General features: G+C 43.3%; 2 protein-coding genes across 4 annotated transcripts in view; one reads left to right on the top strand and one right to left on the bottom strand.

Moving 5' to 3' along the window:
• The window catches only part of LOC143957209 (uncharacterized), a 68660-nt gene that overhangs the window by 40048 nt on the left and 12158 nt on the right, over positions 1-16454 (top strand). Inside the window, exons 16-17 of the mRNA XM_077467353.1 lie at positions 50-158; positions 1763-2586. Of these exons, the coding sequence (XP_077323479.1) occupies positions 50-158; positions 1763-2586 (933 nt within the window). The remainder of the gene's footprint in view (positions 1-49; positions 159-1762; positions 2587-16454) is intronic.
• On the bottom strand, positions 5739-16250 carry LOC143957125 (uncharacterized). 3 transcript variants are annotated; one of them, XM_077467277.1, is made up of 8 exons: positions 16025-16250; positions 15787-15913; positions 14700-14821; positions 13863-14048; positions 13653-13776; positions 13431-13528; positions 13222-13321; positions 5739-10356 (listed from the first exon to the last, which is right to left on the bottom strand). In XM_077467277.1, the coding sequence occupies exons 3-8, from the start codon at positions 14811-14813 to the stop codon at positions 9413-9415; spliced, it is 1566 nt and encodes a 521-aa protein (XP_077323403.1). In that variant the 5' UTR covers positions 14814-14821; positions 15787-15913; positions 16025-16250; the 3' UTR covers positions 5739-9412. The 3 variants fall into 3 exon arrangements, with proteins under 3 accessions (XP_077323403.1, XP_077323404.1, XP_077323402.1); XM_077467278.1 differs by having other exon boundaries at positions 14629-14821; positions 15787-15900; XM_077467276.1 differs by having other exon boundaries at positions 15787-15900.

Raw genomic sequence — 16454 nt, 5'->3', positions numbered from 1 at the left:
GTGATATTGTTCTGTAAAATTGACTCTTTGTATTGTTTGTATTATTCAGGATGAAAATCTAATTGTCATTAAAGTGGAAGCTTTAGATGAGGAAGATCTGTATGAGATGGGTGATGGACTATGTAAGGAGGAGGACATTCCTCCAGAGATCAGCACAGGTGAGGAATAAGTATTAAATCCATAAAGTCAGATATTGATATGTATCTGTCCATCACAGACTGTCAGCCATGTGACTGTTACTTTAAGCATTTACTCTCCCTCATTGCTGAAAATAATCACATTAGCTTACTGAATGGCTTAAAGCTAAGGTTTAATCTGCCAATTTTGGTCCCTCTCCTCTCCCACTCATCAACATGCTAATGCAAGTCTTGAATAAAACTTCTCCATTTTCATTACATATCTTAATATAGACCCAGTGACGTCATCATGGGAGGGGCAAGCAGGGTGCTGTACATAACGTCTTGAGAACATCACAGCACCCTGACCCAGTACTCCTCTCAAGAACCATCAGCCCTTAGGCAAGCAGTGGGCTGGCCCTTAGGAGGAGTTTTGCAAATATCATAATGCCTTGATGGGTGAATTTATATGCAGGCCAACATAAGTAACATCCACATGTGAAGCTGAGTTTCCCCAGGAAATAAAGTGGGCTTTTTCGGACCTGCTGCAGCTTCTAGTGCACACTATGAAAGGATTTCTAGCAGGGCCGGTGCAAGGATTTGTTTTACAGTACAAACTGCACTCCTGTGATCCATAGAAGTATAGGCAACAAAAATGTTGGTTATACGTCTCCTTTTTAACAATCATAAATCATTACAATAAAGTTTTTTATAGTCACAGCTTCACCCCTTAGAGAAGAGCCACAATACATTCACAATTATCAATCGGTGGTCAGTGCTACCATCAGATCATATACCAATCATTGATGGGTTTTACCTGGCCACAGTGATGTAATGGGTCAGAAGTAGAATTCCCAGGAGAAGCAGTAGCTTAGCAGCCAGCCTCCCCAACCTCTTGACCTGCCCGTCTTTTAGTGCCCACTCACTTGGGCCAGCTTCACCCCCACTCTCTGGGTCCAGAGGGTATGGCTGGGTGCAGGAGCTGGAGGAGTCACTGCCACCATCACAGCACTTCGCAGCCACTGCGGGACAGGAAGGAATAAAGCCTGAGGGAAAGTTGCAGTGGAGGTAGGTGAACCAGGGTCTCCCCGAGCCGTAGGTGGAGGCAGATCAGCAATGGGCAGGACTTCCCTCAGCCAGCCGAGGTCAGGGGTGAACATGGGTCCTTCCGTGCACCCCAAACTGACCCCAAAATCACCTGGACCCACCTCCTCCATGTGTGCACGGAGGTGGTGGTGTGCAGTACCCAAGTCCACCTGATTGTGCAGGATGGGGAACTACACTGTTAACTACTGGAGATCTTTGTACTGTACATTCCAATTCCCAATCTGCACCCACTACTCCTCTGCCTCCACAGGGGACTGCAGCTGACAAAAAAAAAAAGGATTTCCCAGCAAATGGCTCAGGATTCAGATTTGAACCCCTCGCCACTCCCCTTCTACCTCATGCTGGTGCCCTAAGGCAGCTGCCTTCTGCTGGCCCTGAATCTGAGAAAGTAATTTTGGTACAGGAGAGGAACCTGTAGAACTGCGCAAGACTGAATTACCCTTGTACTTCTTCTGTTGTGATGGTAAAGCAATCTATTGTTTTGTTGCATGGCAGTGTAGATGAACCTTCATTGAAACCTCCTTTTATGTATCCTCCAGAAGGAAGACATAGAAAGTTGAACAAAGAGGAACCTCCCATCATCGCACAAGACAAGGAGAGGCCCTATTCATGTTCCGAATGTGGAAAATGTTTCAGGGAGAGAGCCCACCTTCTTACACATGAGAGAGTTCACACGGGGGAGAAGCCATTTTCATGTTCCGTGTGTGGGAAATGCTTCAACCAAAAATCGGTCCTCGTCAGACACGAAAAAGTTCACCTCGAAGAGAAGCCGTATTCCTGTTCTGACTGTGGCAAAAGCTTCAGGCAGAAATCAGATCTTGTGGTCCACGAAAGGACTCACACATCAGAAAAGCCATATTCCTGCTCCGAATGCGGGAAATTGTTTTCCCACCGGTCGTCTCTTGTGAAGCATCAGACCGTCCATACAGGCCACAAGCCTTACTGCTGCCCGGACTGTGAGAAAAGTTTCATCCAGAAGTCAGACCTCCTTGACCATCAAAGGATCCACACGGATGACAAACCCTTTTCATGTTCTGACTGTGAGAAATGTTTCACTCGGCGGTCTTCCCTCGCCAGGCACCAGCTATCCCACTCCACAGAGAAGCCATATTCATGCTCGAAGTGCCATAAATCTTTTCGCCTCAAAAGCACAAAGTGCGAACATGAAAGACTCCACTCCGGAGAGAAGCCATATTCCTGCTCTCAGTGTGGGAAGAGTTACGCACAGAGATCCGCTCTCGGCAAACACGAACGAACTCACGGCAGCGAGAGGCGCTATGCCTGTTCAGAATGTGGGATATGGTTTGCCAAAGAATTCTATTTTGTGGCTCATCAAAGAATCCACGCCAAGGAGAAGCTATCTTGACGTTATATGCCTTCTGGAAGGTCAAGAAGCATGTATATACAAATGTGCAGCACTGTCACTTTAAGAATATCAACATTAAAAAATCCAAATGTGTATATCTTAATTAAAAAGTCCACCAAGAAATGTGTAGTTAGTGCAAATGAACACATATATGTACAAGTCTCCAAAGCAGTGAAATATTCACAGAGAAGAAATGCGAAAATAATCCTCCTGGAATTAACCACTTTTGTGTGCTGACCACCAAAGATCCACATTGCTGCTTACCACAAGAATAGACTTTGAACACAGGGAGGTCTAAAAGTGCAGGATGGATGAATGGTGGATGATCCAGCTCAGTCCCAGTCCTCCTCGAGCCACCACACCTCTGGTTTAAATATGCAAAGAATCAACCATCATCATATCTGCCACGAACACATGGGAAAAAGCAAGGAGAGCCGCAATAGTGTAATAAGCTTAAACACCATTTAATATACTAAGGCACAATCACATAAAAATCTGAACAAACAGGATAATACAATTCAGCTGCTGTGCGCAGGCATGACGATGTCACCAGCTTAACTCCACCCTCTGTGTTTCGTCTGAAAAGACGCCATCAATCAGGGAGTACAGAAAATACAATGGATACAGGAGCACAAAGAAAAAGTCTACATTTTGAAAGGTCTTTTTTTCTTTTATACCTTTCCAGATCTCGACAAGATTAAAAAATAAATATGCTGTCAACTCAGGCAGGCTTAGAGTCTACTATCATGGACATCAGATTTATTGGTGGACTTTATTTTCAAGGTAATAATCTAATTTTTGGACATAAGTAAAATGCTGATCGAACTGTTCTAATGAACATCTCCAGTGAAGCTTAACACAGTACATCTGTATGATATGGTGGTGTTGGTGGCCATCTTGGGTCTTGGTAACAAAGCATCAGAAAGATACAATAAAATGACAGATGTTTAGTAGTGAACAACTTTAAAAAAAGAAGGGTGGGAGGGAAGCCAATGTTCTTAGTTCTCCAATGATGAAGTTTTGGTCCATTGCCAACTTTCTGTTCATATAGTTTGTAATTTAGCATAACAAAGTAAGTAGAATGAAATGTGACGCTACCAGAATCCTCCTTACCTCTCTGATCAGGTCTCTGTTTTATTAATAGAAATAAAAGTGATGTCATGTGACCTCCCAGAATCCTCCTCACCTCTTCAGTCATATCTGTGTTTTATCAATACATATACAGTAAGATAGTGTTATAGCAGGTGTAAAAGAAAAGGCATTTGTTGGGTACAGTCATTGACAGTCAAACTACCTGTCTGCACACTTTCAGAGGTTCAGCTCTCCTCCAGACCTACTCATCTCCTCTGTCTCTGCTCTCTTTCATTTGTCCCCACTCATTCCTGTGTCTCTTTTCTCTTTCATTGTCCCTGCTCATACCCTGTGTCTCTGCTGTTTCATTGTTTCTGCTATTCTCACATCTCCATTCTCACATCTCCTTTGTCTCTGCTCTTTTTCATTGTCCATGCTCATCTCTTATATCTCTGCTCTATTTCTTTTTCCTGGCTCATCTCCTGTGTCTGCTCTCTTTTATTGTTTCTGCTCACCTCTTGTGCTTCTCATTGTACCTCCTTTTTCATTGTTTCTGCATTCCTCAAATCTCCTCTGCCTCTTTTTATTTCATTGTCCATGCTCATCTCTTGTATCTCTGGTCTCCTTTGTCTTGGCTCATCTCCTGTATATCTGCTCTCTTTCATTGTTCCTGCTCATCTCCTGTGCCTCTGCTCTCTTTCTTTGTCCCTGCTCATCTCCTGTGTCTCTTCTCTCTTTCTTTGTCCTGGCTCATCTCCTGCATCGCTGCTCTTTCATTGTTTCTGCTCATCCCGTTTATTCTCTCTTTCATTGTTCCCATTCATCTATGTCTCTTCTCTCTTTCATTGTCCCTACTCATCTCCTTTGTCTCTGCTCTCTTTCTTTGTCCTGGCTCATCTCCTATGTCTCTGCTCTTTCATGGTTTTTGCTATTTTCACATATACTCTGCCTCTGCTCTTTTTCTTGTCCTTGCTCATCTCATGTAGCTCTGCTCTATTTCTTTTTCCTGGCTCATCTTCTAGTCTCTGCTCTCTTTCATTGTTCCCGCTCATATCCTGTGTCTCTGCTCTACTGTGTAATGTTAAAAGCCCTACTCCTATCTCCAACTCCAATTGCACTACATGATTTGTTTTCCGCATAGCTCAGACATGAATTGACTGGTGTGGTGTTTGTAATACAAAGCATGCAGGTTCAATCTCTAGGTTGGCTAGTTTCTTTGCACTTCGTTTTCTTGAGGGCTTGAAGTGAATACGCAGGGAGTGCCCAGCTAACCAATAGATGGTCACCACTCACTGGGTATGTCAGAAGAAGAAAGCAAGGGCAGGCTTCCAGAATGCCACTGAAGGTCAAACCATTCTGTTTTTAGACCCCAGCTGGTGACTTCTAATTTTAGCGAGGACAGAGCACTATGGTGGGAATGAGTAATGAGTGGTGCTGCGCTGTTGTAAACCGGAAAGGTTAACTAATGAAGGTGTATTCTGATCACAAAATAAACAACAATGCAAAAATACAGACTCAATTCTTCTAAATTACAAACTCCTCATACAAGTGTGTAGGGAACAATCTTCCATAACAAAATAGATTCCATACATAATCTCCAAATAAGTAATCGATTAGTGCTCATAGTGAAGAATGACAGTCCCATGGCTAATGCATATAAGTGAACGTGAATATGGTAGAAGTGAGATGTGAAAACATCTGATAAATCTCATAAAAATTCTCTTAATAGTGTGAAAGGCGAATAGAAGTGCTGCAATCTTTCACCGTGCAAAATAAAATATTGCAGGTGTCTCTTCTTTATGTACAATGACACCTCTGTGCAAGATGGCCTCTCACCTTACTGCTGTAAGGTAACAGCATGTATGGATAAAAATTCCAATTTCCTCTGTGGGTCCTCCTAATGGATGGCTGATGGCTCTCAGGTGTTAATAATCCCGGTTACTTTAAGAGATCCTCCTCTCATTTCCCAGTGGTTAGTACTCTGTGATAGAAGATGGCTCCTCTAAGCGATGTAGGGGTCCTCTCACACTTGCCAAATAAGGGTAGGAGGAAAGAAGGGTAATGCCCGGATAGTGTAGTAACGTTTAAGTAAAATTTATTACGAAAACACTAGCAAATAAAAAACTCACATAAGGCAAGATGGAACACTTTATAACATCCATGAGCAGTGAGCTTGTACCTCTGCGTCACTTCCAGTGTGCCTGTCAATCCCGACGTGTATCGCCACAGTCACGTGACTTTGTCAGGGGAATATAGTGGGAATGTTCTCACCACTAGAAGTCCACGTGGAAGACAAGATCACACCGTACTGCAAGCAACAGACACAAAGAAAGCATCACACAGTAGAAACAAGTGATATTCAGTTTTTCCGTGTACCTGTTTTGTCTTCCCTTCTTTGGTATGAGTTGTTTGGCTCCTTCCTTCAGTTTCACACTGTCTATCTTGCCCCTCTTTGGCATAATGGGAGCACAGTGGACAGGGAACATGACCGAACAAGGTAACAATGAGCAATGGGTTTTAGAGGGAGCAGCTTGGAGGTCCACAATCTGCAGGGTGTCACTCAACTGCAGTCATATCAAGTAAGCTAGTATGAGTCAAGCAGATGGCCAATACATATGTCATACACCATGATGCATCATATGAAACCTGTTCCACAGATGGACAATCACACCTTCCTTCTCCTATAAGAATGGCCACATGTTGCCCTCTCCTCTCATCCCAAACTGATGGATAATGGACTGACCCTTCAACCCCAAACTGAAGGACATACCCTGCCCTCTCTTTAGATCCCAAACAAATGGACATAATATGCCTCTTCCTTCCACCCCAGCCAGATGAACGTATCCTGGATTCTCCTTTCACCCCGGACTGATGTACATGCCCTGCCCCCTCATTCTACCCCAGATTGACAGACAACCCCAGCTCTCTGAATAGTATATAAGCATGGGTGTTTGGGAAGGCCCGGTTCCTCAATGGGTTCTTCTGTTTCTCTGAGATTCCCTCGACGAGACCTCTCTGCCATAGGTCTTGCTTCTGTGCTTCCATCCTCTTTTGTCCTAAATGCCTCTTGCTGCATTCATAAATAAATATATATATATACAGTGGGGAAAATAATTATTTGATCCCCTGCAGATTTTGTAAGTTTGCCCACTTACAAAGAAATTAAGGGTGTATAATTTTTATCAGGTGTATTTTAAATGATAGAGACAGAATATCAACCAAAAATTTATGATACAAATGTTATAAATTGACTTGCAGATCAGTGAGTAAAATAAGTATTTGACCCCCTACCAACCAACAATAATTCTGGCTCTCACAGACTGTCTACAGTATGTGCTCATGTGGTACACAGATTAGTCCTGTCAATTTAAAGCGGAGTTCCCACCGAAAAAGGGAACACTTCGAACAAAGAAAGATCTCAGAACCTCCTCTTGCTTGTTCCAGCATGACTCAATCACACCAGCCCAGGAACCTGGATGGTTTAAAACGGGTTCCTAAAAGTCAGCAATGGTTATGTAGTCTATATAACTCACCAGAATCTACCAAATCAAATTACTGGCTTTGAGTAGACAAACCCTTTAACCACTTGACCTCCAGAAAGTTTTACCCCCTTCATGATCAGACCATTATTGTTATTCAGCAATGCACTACTTTAACTGGTAATTGCGTGGTCATGCAACACTGTACCCAATTGACATTTATATCAATTTCACACAAATAGCGCTTTCCTTTGGTGGTATTTGATTACCACTGGGTTTTTTATTTTTTATCATATAAACAAAAAAATACAGAAAATTTTCATATTCTACAGTTTGTAATGGTGGTGATTAGCGACTTATAGGGGGTTATTTACGAATGGTTGAAAGTGACTTACTTGAAAGTGCACTTGGAAGTGCAGTCACTCTAAATCTAAGGGTTAGATCTGAAATGAGGGGAAGCTCTGCTGATCTTATCATCCAATCATTTGCAAGCTAAAATGCTGTTTTTTATTTTCTTTGCATGTCCCCCTCGGATCTACAGCGACTTTACTTCCAAATGCACTTTCAGTGCAAAGTGGATTTTCCTTTAGTAAATAACCCCCATAGTGTGACTGTGATAGTGGGGTGGGCAACATGGCGCTAAAAGACACTGCCTGGGAGTATCAGTAACTGACGCCGACATCGCTAGTGACACTAATACAGTGATCAATGATAACACTGTACTAATCACACTGGCTGGGAAGGGGTTAACATCTAAGGGCAATCAATGGCTTAACTGTGAGCCTAACAATGTGCAATATATGCTAATTTTACTTACTAATCTGGCTGATTTTTATCCCTGCTTTTCAGGGAGAAGAAACAGCCAGATCGCTGTTCACTGTACACAGAACTCTGTGTGTGATTGGACACAGCCTATCAGCAGGTTTCAGCCAAAATCATTGGCTGAAATTTGCTGCCAAACTTGTGGTGTTGTGTCCAATCTCAGCTGGACAGTTTGAATACTTTTTTTTTTCAATTTTAATACCTCTTACCCCACCATATCTGTCTCTTACAAAAGTTCCATCCATTTTCGTTATTGTAGATCTTCCACAATTCTAGACAATACAAACCAAGTACATAACAAAACAAATGTAATATGTTGAAGTGACCCTCTTTGAAAACAGCATGTCAAAACAATGTGTAGATCCAGAGATAAAGGCAGCTGAAGTTATGTGCTGATCTTGACTTTTCCTGTAAAAAGTCAAGCTTGGCCCCACCCCTTGCATGCCTCCCTATTGGTCATTGATGCCACATATCGAATGAAAGGACCGGTAAGAAGACTGAAAGTAGCAGATGAGAGTGTGGCCTAGCTCAGATTTTACAAGATAAGGACATTAATGTAAAGCACAAGAAGGGACAACCTTAAAGGGGTTGTAAACCTCAGACATGAACTATGAACAAAACATATCCCTTTATAGCAGGAGTCCCAAACTGGCGGCCCTCCAGATGTTGCGAAACTACAAGTCCCATCATGCCATTGCCTTTGGGAGTCTTGCTCTTAACTGTCAGCCTTGCAATGCCTCATGGGACTTGTAGTTTTTCAACAGCTGGAGGGCCACCCGTTTGAGACCTCTACTTTATAGTGTGTACTTTCAGAGCACTAAGTGTCATTTCTGCCTGCTGCCTTGTTCCTCTGCTATCAGCATGAATCACTTCTGACATGTTTTCCTGACACCAAGAGAAGAATGGTGACAGGTGAGGGACCTCCAGCTGATTGACAGCCTTAGCTCTGTTCCTGTGTGCTGTCTCAGAGCTCTCGTCACTGATGTAACTTCAGCTCTCCACCCCCTACTTTTCAGAGCTGAGAGATCCTGTGTAAATTCTGTACTTTGAATGACTGTAGAGAAGAGAAGACTGCAGATAAAAAGGTAAAGCTTATGTAGGAGGATTTGTTTCATCTCTTCTGTATCACCTGAGGCAAGTCACTTCACTGGGTATATGTGAGGGTTTACAACCACTTTAAAGGTTTGGCATGCTCTATCTTGTCCGCTTTTTCTTCTTTACGTTGTATACTCCAAAATTACCTTTAAAGTAACAACACACAGACACAACACACATTAGGTTGTCCTCGGGTGGCTGAACCCCTCTCCTGGAAGCATGGCTGCTTCCATCTCAGCCTTTTCACAAAGGTATTGCATTGTGGCAGGCTTCCTTTTACCTGTACACAATTTAACTACCAATGAAATGCCGATCTTTCACAGGGACATGTAGCATGGAGCAGGAAAAGCCAGACTTCACCTGTGAAGCTGCTGATGAGAGACCAGATATAGTTTCCTGGAAAAACACTTGCCGCATTCGGAGCAGGAGAAGGGTTTCTCTCCAGTGTGAGTTCTCTGGTGGGTGACAAGGTTGGACTTCTGCTTGAAGCATTTCCCACACTCTGCACACGAGTATGGCATTTCCCCCGTGTGGTTCCGTTGATGCTTGACCAGGACCGACTTATAGGCAAAGCCTTTGCCACACTGAGGGCATAAATATGGCTTCTCCCCTGTGTGAACCCTCTCGTGCCTCACCAGGGCTGACTTTTCGGTGAAACACTTCCCGCACTCAGAACACGAATACGGCTTTTCCCCTGTGTGAACCCTTTGGTGCTTTACCACATCAGACTTCTGAGTAAAGCATCTCCCGCACAGAGAGCAAGAATACGGCTTCTCCCCTGTATGAGTCCTTTGGTGGATCGCCAGGTGGGCCTTCTGCTTAAATGACTTTCCACACTGAGAACAGGAAAACGGGTGGTCGCCGGAGTGGATCCTCTCGTGCTGTAAAAGGTTCGCCTTGTCAGTGAAACATTTCCCGCAGAGAGGGCAGGAATAGGGCTTCTCCCCAGTGTGAATCCGTTGGTGGGTGACAAGGTGGGACTTCTGGACGAAAACCTTCCCACATTCGGAACAGGCGTAAGGGTGCTCTCCTGTCTGAGTTGTCTGATGGGAAATAAGCTTTACACCGGAGGAAAAACATTTATCATAAGCAGAATATGAGAATGTGGAGCCAACGCTCTGGGTGATGTGCTGGGATCTTTCAGTAAAAGACTTCCCACGTGTAGAGGGGTCGTAAGGCAGTTCTGTACCATGAAGAGCCCGATGGAGAGGCCGAATAACAGGGTTTTCTGCTGGATTTGTTCCATTATCTGGATAGGTCACGGGATGTCCCTTTGTATTATTTCCTTTGTGATGTATATCTAGATGAAACAAGAAACCAAAAGATGGGTTGGCGGATCTACAGTAAGATTCCCAAACAGGCAAATCTCATGGGAAATATCAATTGTGTGCATGTGTTGCATTGCTGAATAAGCAAATAACAGCGTGATTCTCCAAATTTGAAACATAGAGTGCATGCAAATATTTTAAACAATGATTCTGAAATGATAATACAGAAAAGTCTCCAACAATACTATTTGTGCAGTCTATAAAGTGACCATGTCTTCCCTCAAAATGTTTCCTGCTGGAATGTGAACCCACACTCCCAGTGCTGCAAAAATAACTGCATAGCATGCTATTCTAGAAGAGTTCATTCCTTTACCCATAAGTTCCTCCTACTGCTTAGTAAACTCAAAGATCCCGGTGCTGTGAACTCTGCTGGTGCACCACCCCCAAGTGATACAGGGTGGACTTGTATCTTAACCTCTTCAGCCCTGGACCATTTTGCTGGACAAAGACCAGACCACTTTTTGTGATTCGGCACTGCGTCGCTTTAACTGACAATTGCGCGGTTGTGCAATGTGGCTCACAAACAAAATTGATGTCCTTTTTTCCCCACAAATAGAGCTTTCTTTTGGTGGTATTTGATCATCCCTGCGGTTTTTATTTTTTGCACTATAAACAAAAATAGAGCGACAATTTTGAAAAAAACGCATTATTTTTTACGTTTTGTTATAATAAATATCCCCCAAAAATATATAAAAAAACATTTTTTTCCCTCAGTTTAGGCCAATACGTATTCTTCTACATATTTTTGGTAAAAAAAAAAATCGCAATAAGCGATTATTGGTTGGTTTGCGCAAAAGTTATAGCGTTTACAAAATAGGGGATAGTTTTATGGCATTTGTATTAATATTTTTTTTTTTTACTAGTAATGGCGGCGATCAGCAATTTTTTTATTGTGACTGCGACATTATGGCAGACACATCGGACATTTTTGACACATTTTTGGGACCATTGTCATTTATACAGCAATCACAGCTATATAAATGCAGTGATTCCTGTGTAAATGACACTGGCAGTGAAGGGGTTAACCAGTGGGTGGCAGTGTAGGGGGTTAAGTGTTCCTAGGGGTGTGTTACTAACTGTTGGGGGCTGGGCTTTCATTTAGTGAACACTGATCTCTGCTCCAATCACATGGAGCAGAGATCAGTGTCACTTGTTGTTAGGCAGAACGGGGAGATCCTGTTTACAACGGCATCTCTCCGTTCAGCCGCCCCGTGAAACGATCGAGTCTGTGGCGCACTCGCGATGGCAGGGAGGCATTAAGGATTGGACGTACCTGTACGCCAATATGCCTGCCGTGCCATTCTGCCGACGTACAACGGCGTGCTCTGGTCGGGAAGTGGTTAAAGAATTGACCTATAGATTATATTAGGTCCACCAGCACTTCCTCCAATGTCAACCAAAAAAAAAACACCAGGGTCCTGGATCTTCAACTTTTATTCATTATTCACAAAGGGGGTGACTGTCTCTTTAAACTCTGTACTTTCTGAACCAACACTGTTAGGATTCTGTGAAATTAACTCAGAACCAAAAGGATTCTCCCAAAGTGCAGTACATAAGATATAACCATCAAATTTATTAGTATAAATTCACTTACTTATAAAAAAAAATCTCTGCACATTAAAAAAATTCACTGGGTAGTGTACACAGAGTACTTACCGCACTTTCGCTCCTTGGCACAGACATCGCCTGGCTCCTCCCTGCATGTAACGTCACTGACCACGTGACTTCATCAGATTTGAAATCTCAAGGGAAGCCTAACATGTAAGAGAGACGCCTTCTGCTCTCCAATGAATGCAAAGTAGCTCCAAAAATACATTATATTGTAAAAAGTATTAGGACGTCTGCCTTTACATGCACATGAACTTTAATGGCATCTCAGTCTTAGTCTGTAGGGTTCAATATTGAGTTGGCTCACCCTTTGTAGCTATAACAGCTTTAACTCTTCTGGGAAGGCTGTACACAAAATTTAGAAGTGTCTCTATGGGAATGTTTGACTATTCTTCCAGAAGTGCATTTGTAAGGTCAGGCACTGATTTGGACGAGAAGGCTCCATTCTCCTTCATCCCAAAGGTGTTCTATCAGGTTGAGGTGAGGACTTTGTGCAGGAGGTCAGGACTGGTGCACAGTCATGTTGGAACAGGAAGAGGCCATCCCCAACCTGTTCACACAAAGTTGGGAGCATGAAATTGTCCAAAATGTCTTGGTATGCTGATGCCTTCCCTTCACTGGAACTAGGGGCCAAGCCCAATCCCTGGAAAACAACCTCACACCATAATCCCCCCTCCACCAAATGATTTGGACCAGTGCACAAGGCAAGGTCCATAAAGACATGGATGAGCGAGTTTGGGGTGGAAGAACTTGATATAGCTGCAAAGGGTGGGCCAAATCAATATTGAACCCCACAGACTAAGACTGGGATGCCATTAAAGTTCATGTGTGTGTGTAAAGGCAGATGTTCCAATACTTTTGACAATATAGTGTATGCGGGGGTATGATTATGAAGGTTTATGTGTGAAGGTATATGTGTATGTATGTGTATGTTTATATTGGATGACCTCCCAAGTTGCCAAAAATTCTTTATTAGTCTTTCTTTTTTGAGATTTGTACAATCTCTCATTTCAGTTTGAAGCTCACAGAGTATCCAAAGGAATACAAAAGAGTCTGAAGAGGAGAGCCAGGGTCTCATAGAGACTAATGGCTCCTGACTCCCCCACTGGGCACATACTGTATCCCCATTACTGTCTACTGACAGAGGAGGGGGGAGGAGAAGAGATTGTTGTAGTGACCGAACAAGGAGAATCTGGAATTCTTCTTTGGCTTAAGTGTTTATTACTCACCTGTGCTGACCTCTGGAGAATGGTCTTCCCTACATGGCTCATCACCCATCATAGACATTTCTTCTTCATCTTCTACTTTAATAACAATCAGATCCTCATCCTAGCAAGAAAACGTGTTTGGATTATGGATGCAGGAAGATGAGTATTTGTTTATACGCATTCTCTAAAAAAACATGCAGCAATTTAATAATGTCCTCAATTTTCCAAACCTCATAATCCTGGAGGATCTCCTGGTCTTCCTGTGTGGAGTCCCGGGAATACAGAGGACGGGGACATCTCTCTGGGGGATTTCTGTTACTGGATCCATCTGTAGGAAACACACACACTGACTGAATACATTGTTTCTATGTCCTTATATCAGAGGATGTGTGTATCTAGGGGGATCCTCAATACTCTTCTCTCCTTTACAAGAAATTAAAGTCTCCTTTTACCTGGTGATGTGAGGGGCGGCCGCTTCTCCATCATGACGTCCTTGTAGAGATCCTTGTGTCCTTCTATATACTCCCACTCCTCCATGGAGAAATAGACAGTGACATCCTGACACCTTATAGGAACCTGACACACACAATGATACAGTCACCATCCAGACACATCCCTTGTCTGTTACTGGATAATGTCCCAGAATTCCCGTCACCGCTCACCTCTCCCGTCAGCAACTCAATGATCTTCTGGGTGACTTCTAGGATCTTCTCGTCACTTCTCTCAAGTGTGGGTGAGGAAGGTGGAGGATCCACAATGAGGCTCTGGCTCCTACTCCATGCTCTGGACATAACGGAATGGCTGCTGAGTGTCACATGACCACCAGACTTTTTCAAAGGTCCATAATACTAAAAAAAAGAAGACATACAAACATTAAAAAGAGATCTGCTACAACGTCCCTTCATTATCTTCATGTCCTCTTCACCTCACAAGTCATCTTTTCAGTTAAAGTGGAAGTAAACTCCCCTATCGTTTTCAGCCAAGGAAACTGCCATCTTTGCCTCTGTTTAATCTTCAACTGCTATGGTGCTGCACATGTGATTCGTTATGACACCAGCCATTGGTTGGTTTGATAGTTTGGCTGAGAGCACAGCCAATGTGCAGTTAGCATTCCCGGCATGCCTTTTTTTTTTAACTGTTTAAATTGATGGGTTTACTTCCACTTTAATACAGATAACAGTGATGTCATGTGACCTCCCAGAATCCTCCTCACCTCTCCAGTCAGGTTTGTATTTTATTAAGAGATAAGAGTGATGTAATGTGACCTCCCAGAATCCTCCTCACCTCTCTGGTCAGGTCTGTTTTATTAATAGAGATAAGTGTGATGTCATGTGACCTCCCAGAATCATCCTCATCTCTCCGGTCAGGTTTGTATTTTATTAATAGACATAAGAGTGATGTCATGTGAACTCCCAGAATCCTCCTTACCTCTCCGGTCAGGTTTGTATTTTATTAATAGAGATGAGTGATGTCATGTGATCTCCCAGAATCCTCCTCACCTCTCCGGTCAGCAGGTAGATGATCTCCAGGGTGAGGTTTAATATCTTCTCTTTGTCCATTTTCAGGACTGGATCTGGGAAAGGACTTTGCTCCTTATGGGAAGGGCTGACCATAATGAGATCTACAGGTGCAGAATAAAGGAAACAATTTAAGTTCATAGCCGGTCTGATACAAAAATAACAGAATGACTAATACACTGAATAATGATCGCTTTGCAAAGCCGAAATAACAGTAATAAAGTAAAAGGGAAGTCAATACTAGCTCAGAATTCGGGTTTGGGGAGCAGATATAGGTCCAGAACATATTTCAAGACTGTTCAAAAATCCCGATAGCTCCTTTTTTCCATAAGGGGCTGCAAAGAATGTCTGTATATGTTTTCCTAAAGCCAAACTCCGCATATGATCTGTATTGCATAGTTACATAGGCACAGCATGGCACTATGTAAGTATTCATATCTCATACATGACGGACCACTGTGGAAGCTGACAATCACTGCAGTGATCGCCACGAACTACAATGACGTGTGCTGAGCAGCCGACCCACTGCATACTAACCACAGGGAGTCGCTTGCTTGGCACCTCTGCCGTTCCCAGAACGCCTTTTATTTTTTCAGTGAATACAAGGTGTTCTCTGATTGGACGAGATGTAGATCAAGACAGCACTGCCTCTGCTCTCCATCTTGTTCAATCAGAGGGTGGCTTGTATTCACTGAAAAAATAACACAAGGAGTCCTGTGAATGATGGTAGTGCTGAGCAAGCGACCTCCTGTAGTCAGTGTACAGAGGGGTAGCCACTCGGCACAGGACCCTGAAAAGATATTGGCGATCGCTGTAGTAGAACCGACTGCTAGAGTGATTGTCAGCATCCCCAGTGGCCCTCAGGTATGACATGGGCATACTTACATTGTGCCAAGCTGGACCAATGTAACTGTACAGATCAAGCCTAGTGTTCAGAATGATATGTAATAGCCAAGGTAGCAGAGGAAAGGTACAGGCTCATCATGGCGCCCCTGGCCGGGCCTTATGGCGTTTGTCAGGGGAGGATACTTCTGTAAAAGAAGAGGAAGGCACGCAGGAGACGTCACACCTAATAAAGCTGCACTGCTGCCTTTCTGTCCACAGCTTCACTTTTTTCCCAGAATCCTCGTGGTTTTCAGACTCCGCGGCGATCCTCTGGTGATGGAATCACCCCCTGGTCACCCTATAAAATAAAACTGAATTCATAATTAGGTTAACAATACAAAAGTGCTAGGCCCCATTAAATACCCCCCTTCCCCCCACAGGTTATTATTAGTGTATCAGTGCAGGCTCACTGTATATTATACCTGACACACCAAAAATAACAGCTATCCATCCTCACTATTCTGCCAGCATAGGAGAAAGGAACAAAAAACAACTTCCGGTCTGTGGCTAATAGACTTCCGGGGTATGCGTTCCACAGTTGCTAAGTTGCTTCCTGGCAACGGACAAACCTCCTCACGTAGAACACAAAATGTAAAATAATGCCGACTTTTCTTTATTTTAGGAAGAGAATAATTTACGTGCACCCTGTTGCTTGATATTTGCCAGAAGAAATAAAGCCGCTATTGTGTGTGGTAATGAGTATGGAAGCTAAGGTCCTCAGCGATGGAGGACGGCGGCCATTTTCTTGTAGCCTTCCTTACATCCTGGCAATGATTATGAGATGCGTAACTGGTTGCTATTTACTTGACGGAATGCGAGTGTAGCTGTCCACAGAGTTGCTCTTGTTCCGTG

Source organism: Lithobates pipiens, unplaced genomic scaffold, assembly GCF_037356315.1.
Source record: "Lithobates pipiens isolate NorthernLeopardFrog02 unplaced genomic scaffold, aLitPip1_a1.2 Scaffold_51, whole genome shotgun sequence".
Classification (NCBI taxonomy): Eukaryota; Metazoa; Chordata; class Amphibia; order Anura; family Ranidae; genus Lithobates; species Lithobates pipiens.
The sequence above is the reverse complement of the archived record's forward strand: the minus strand, read 5'-3'. Positions and strand labels throughout refer to the sequence as shown.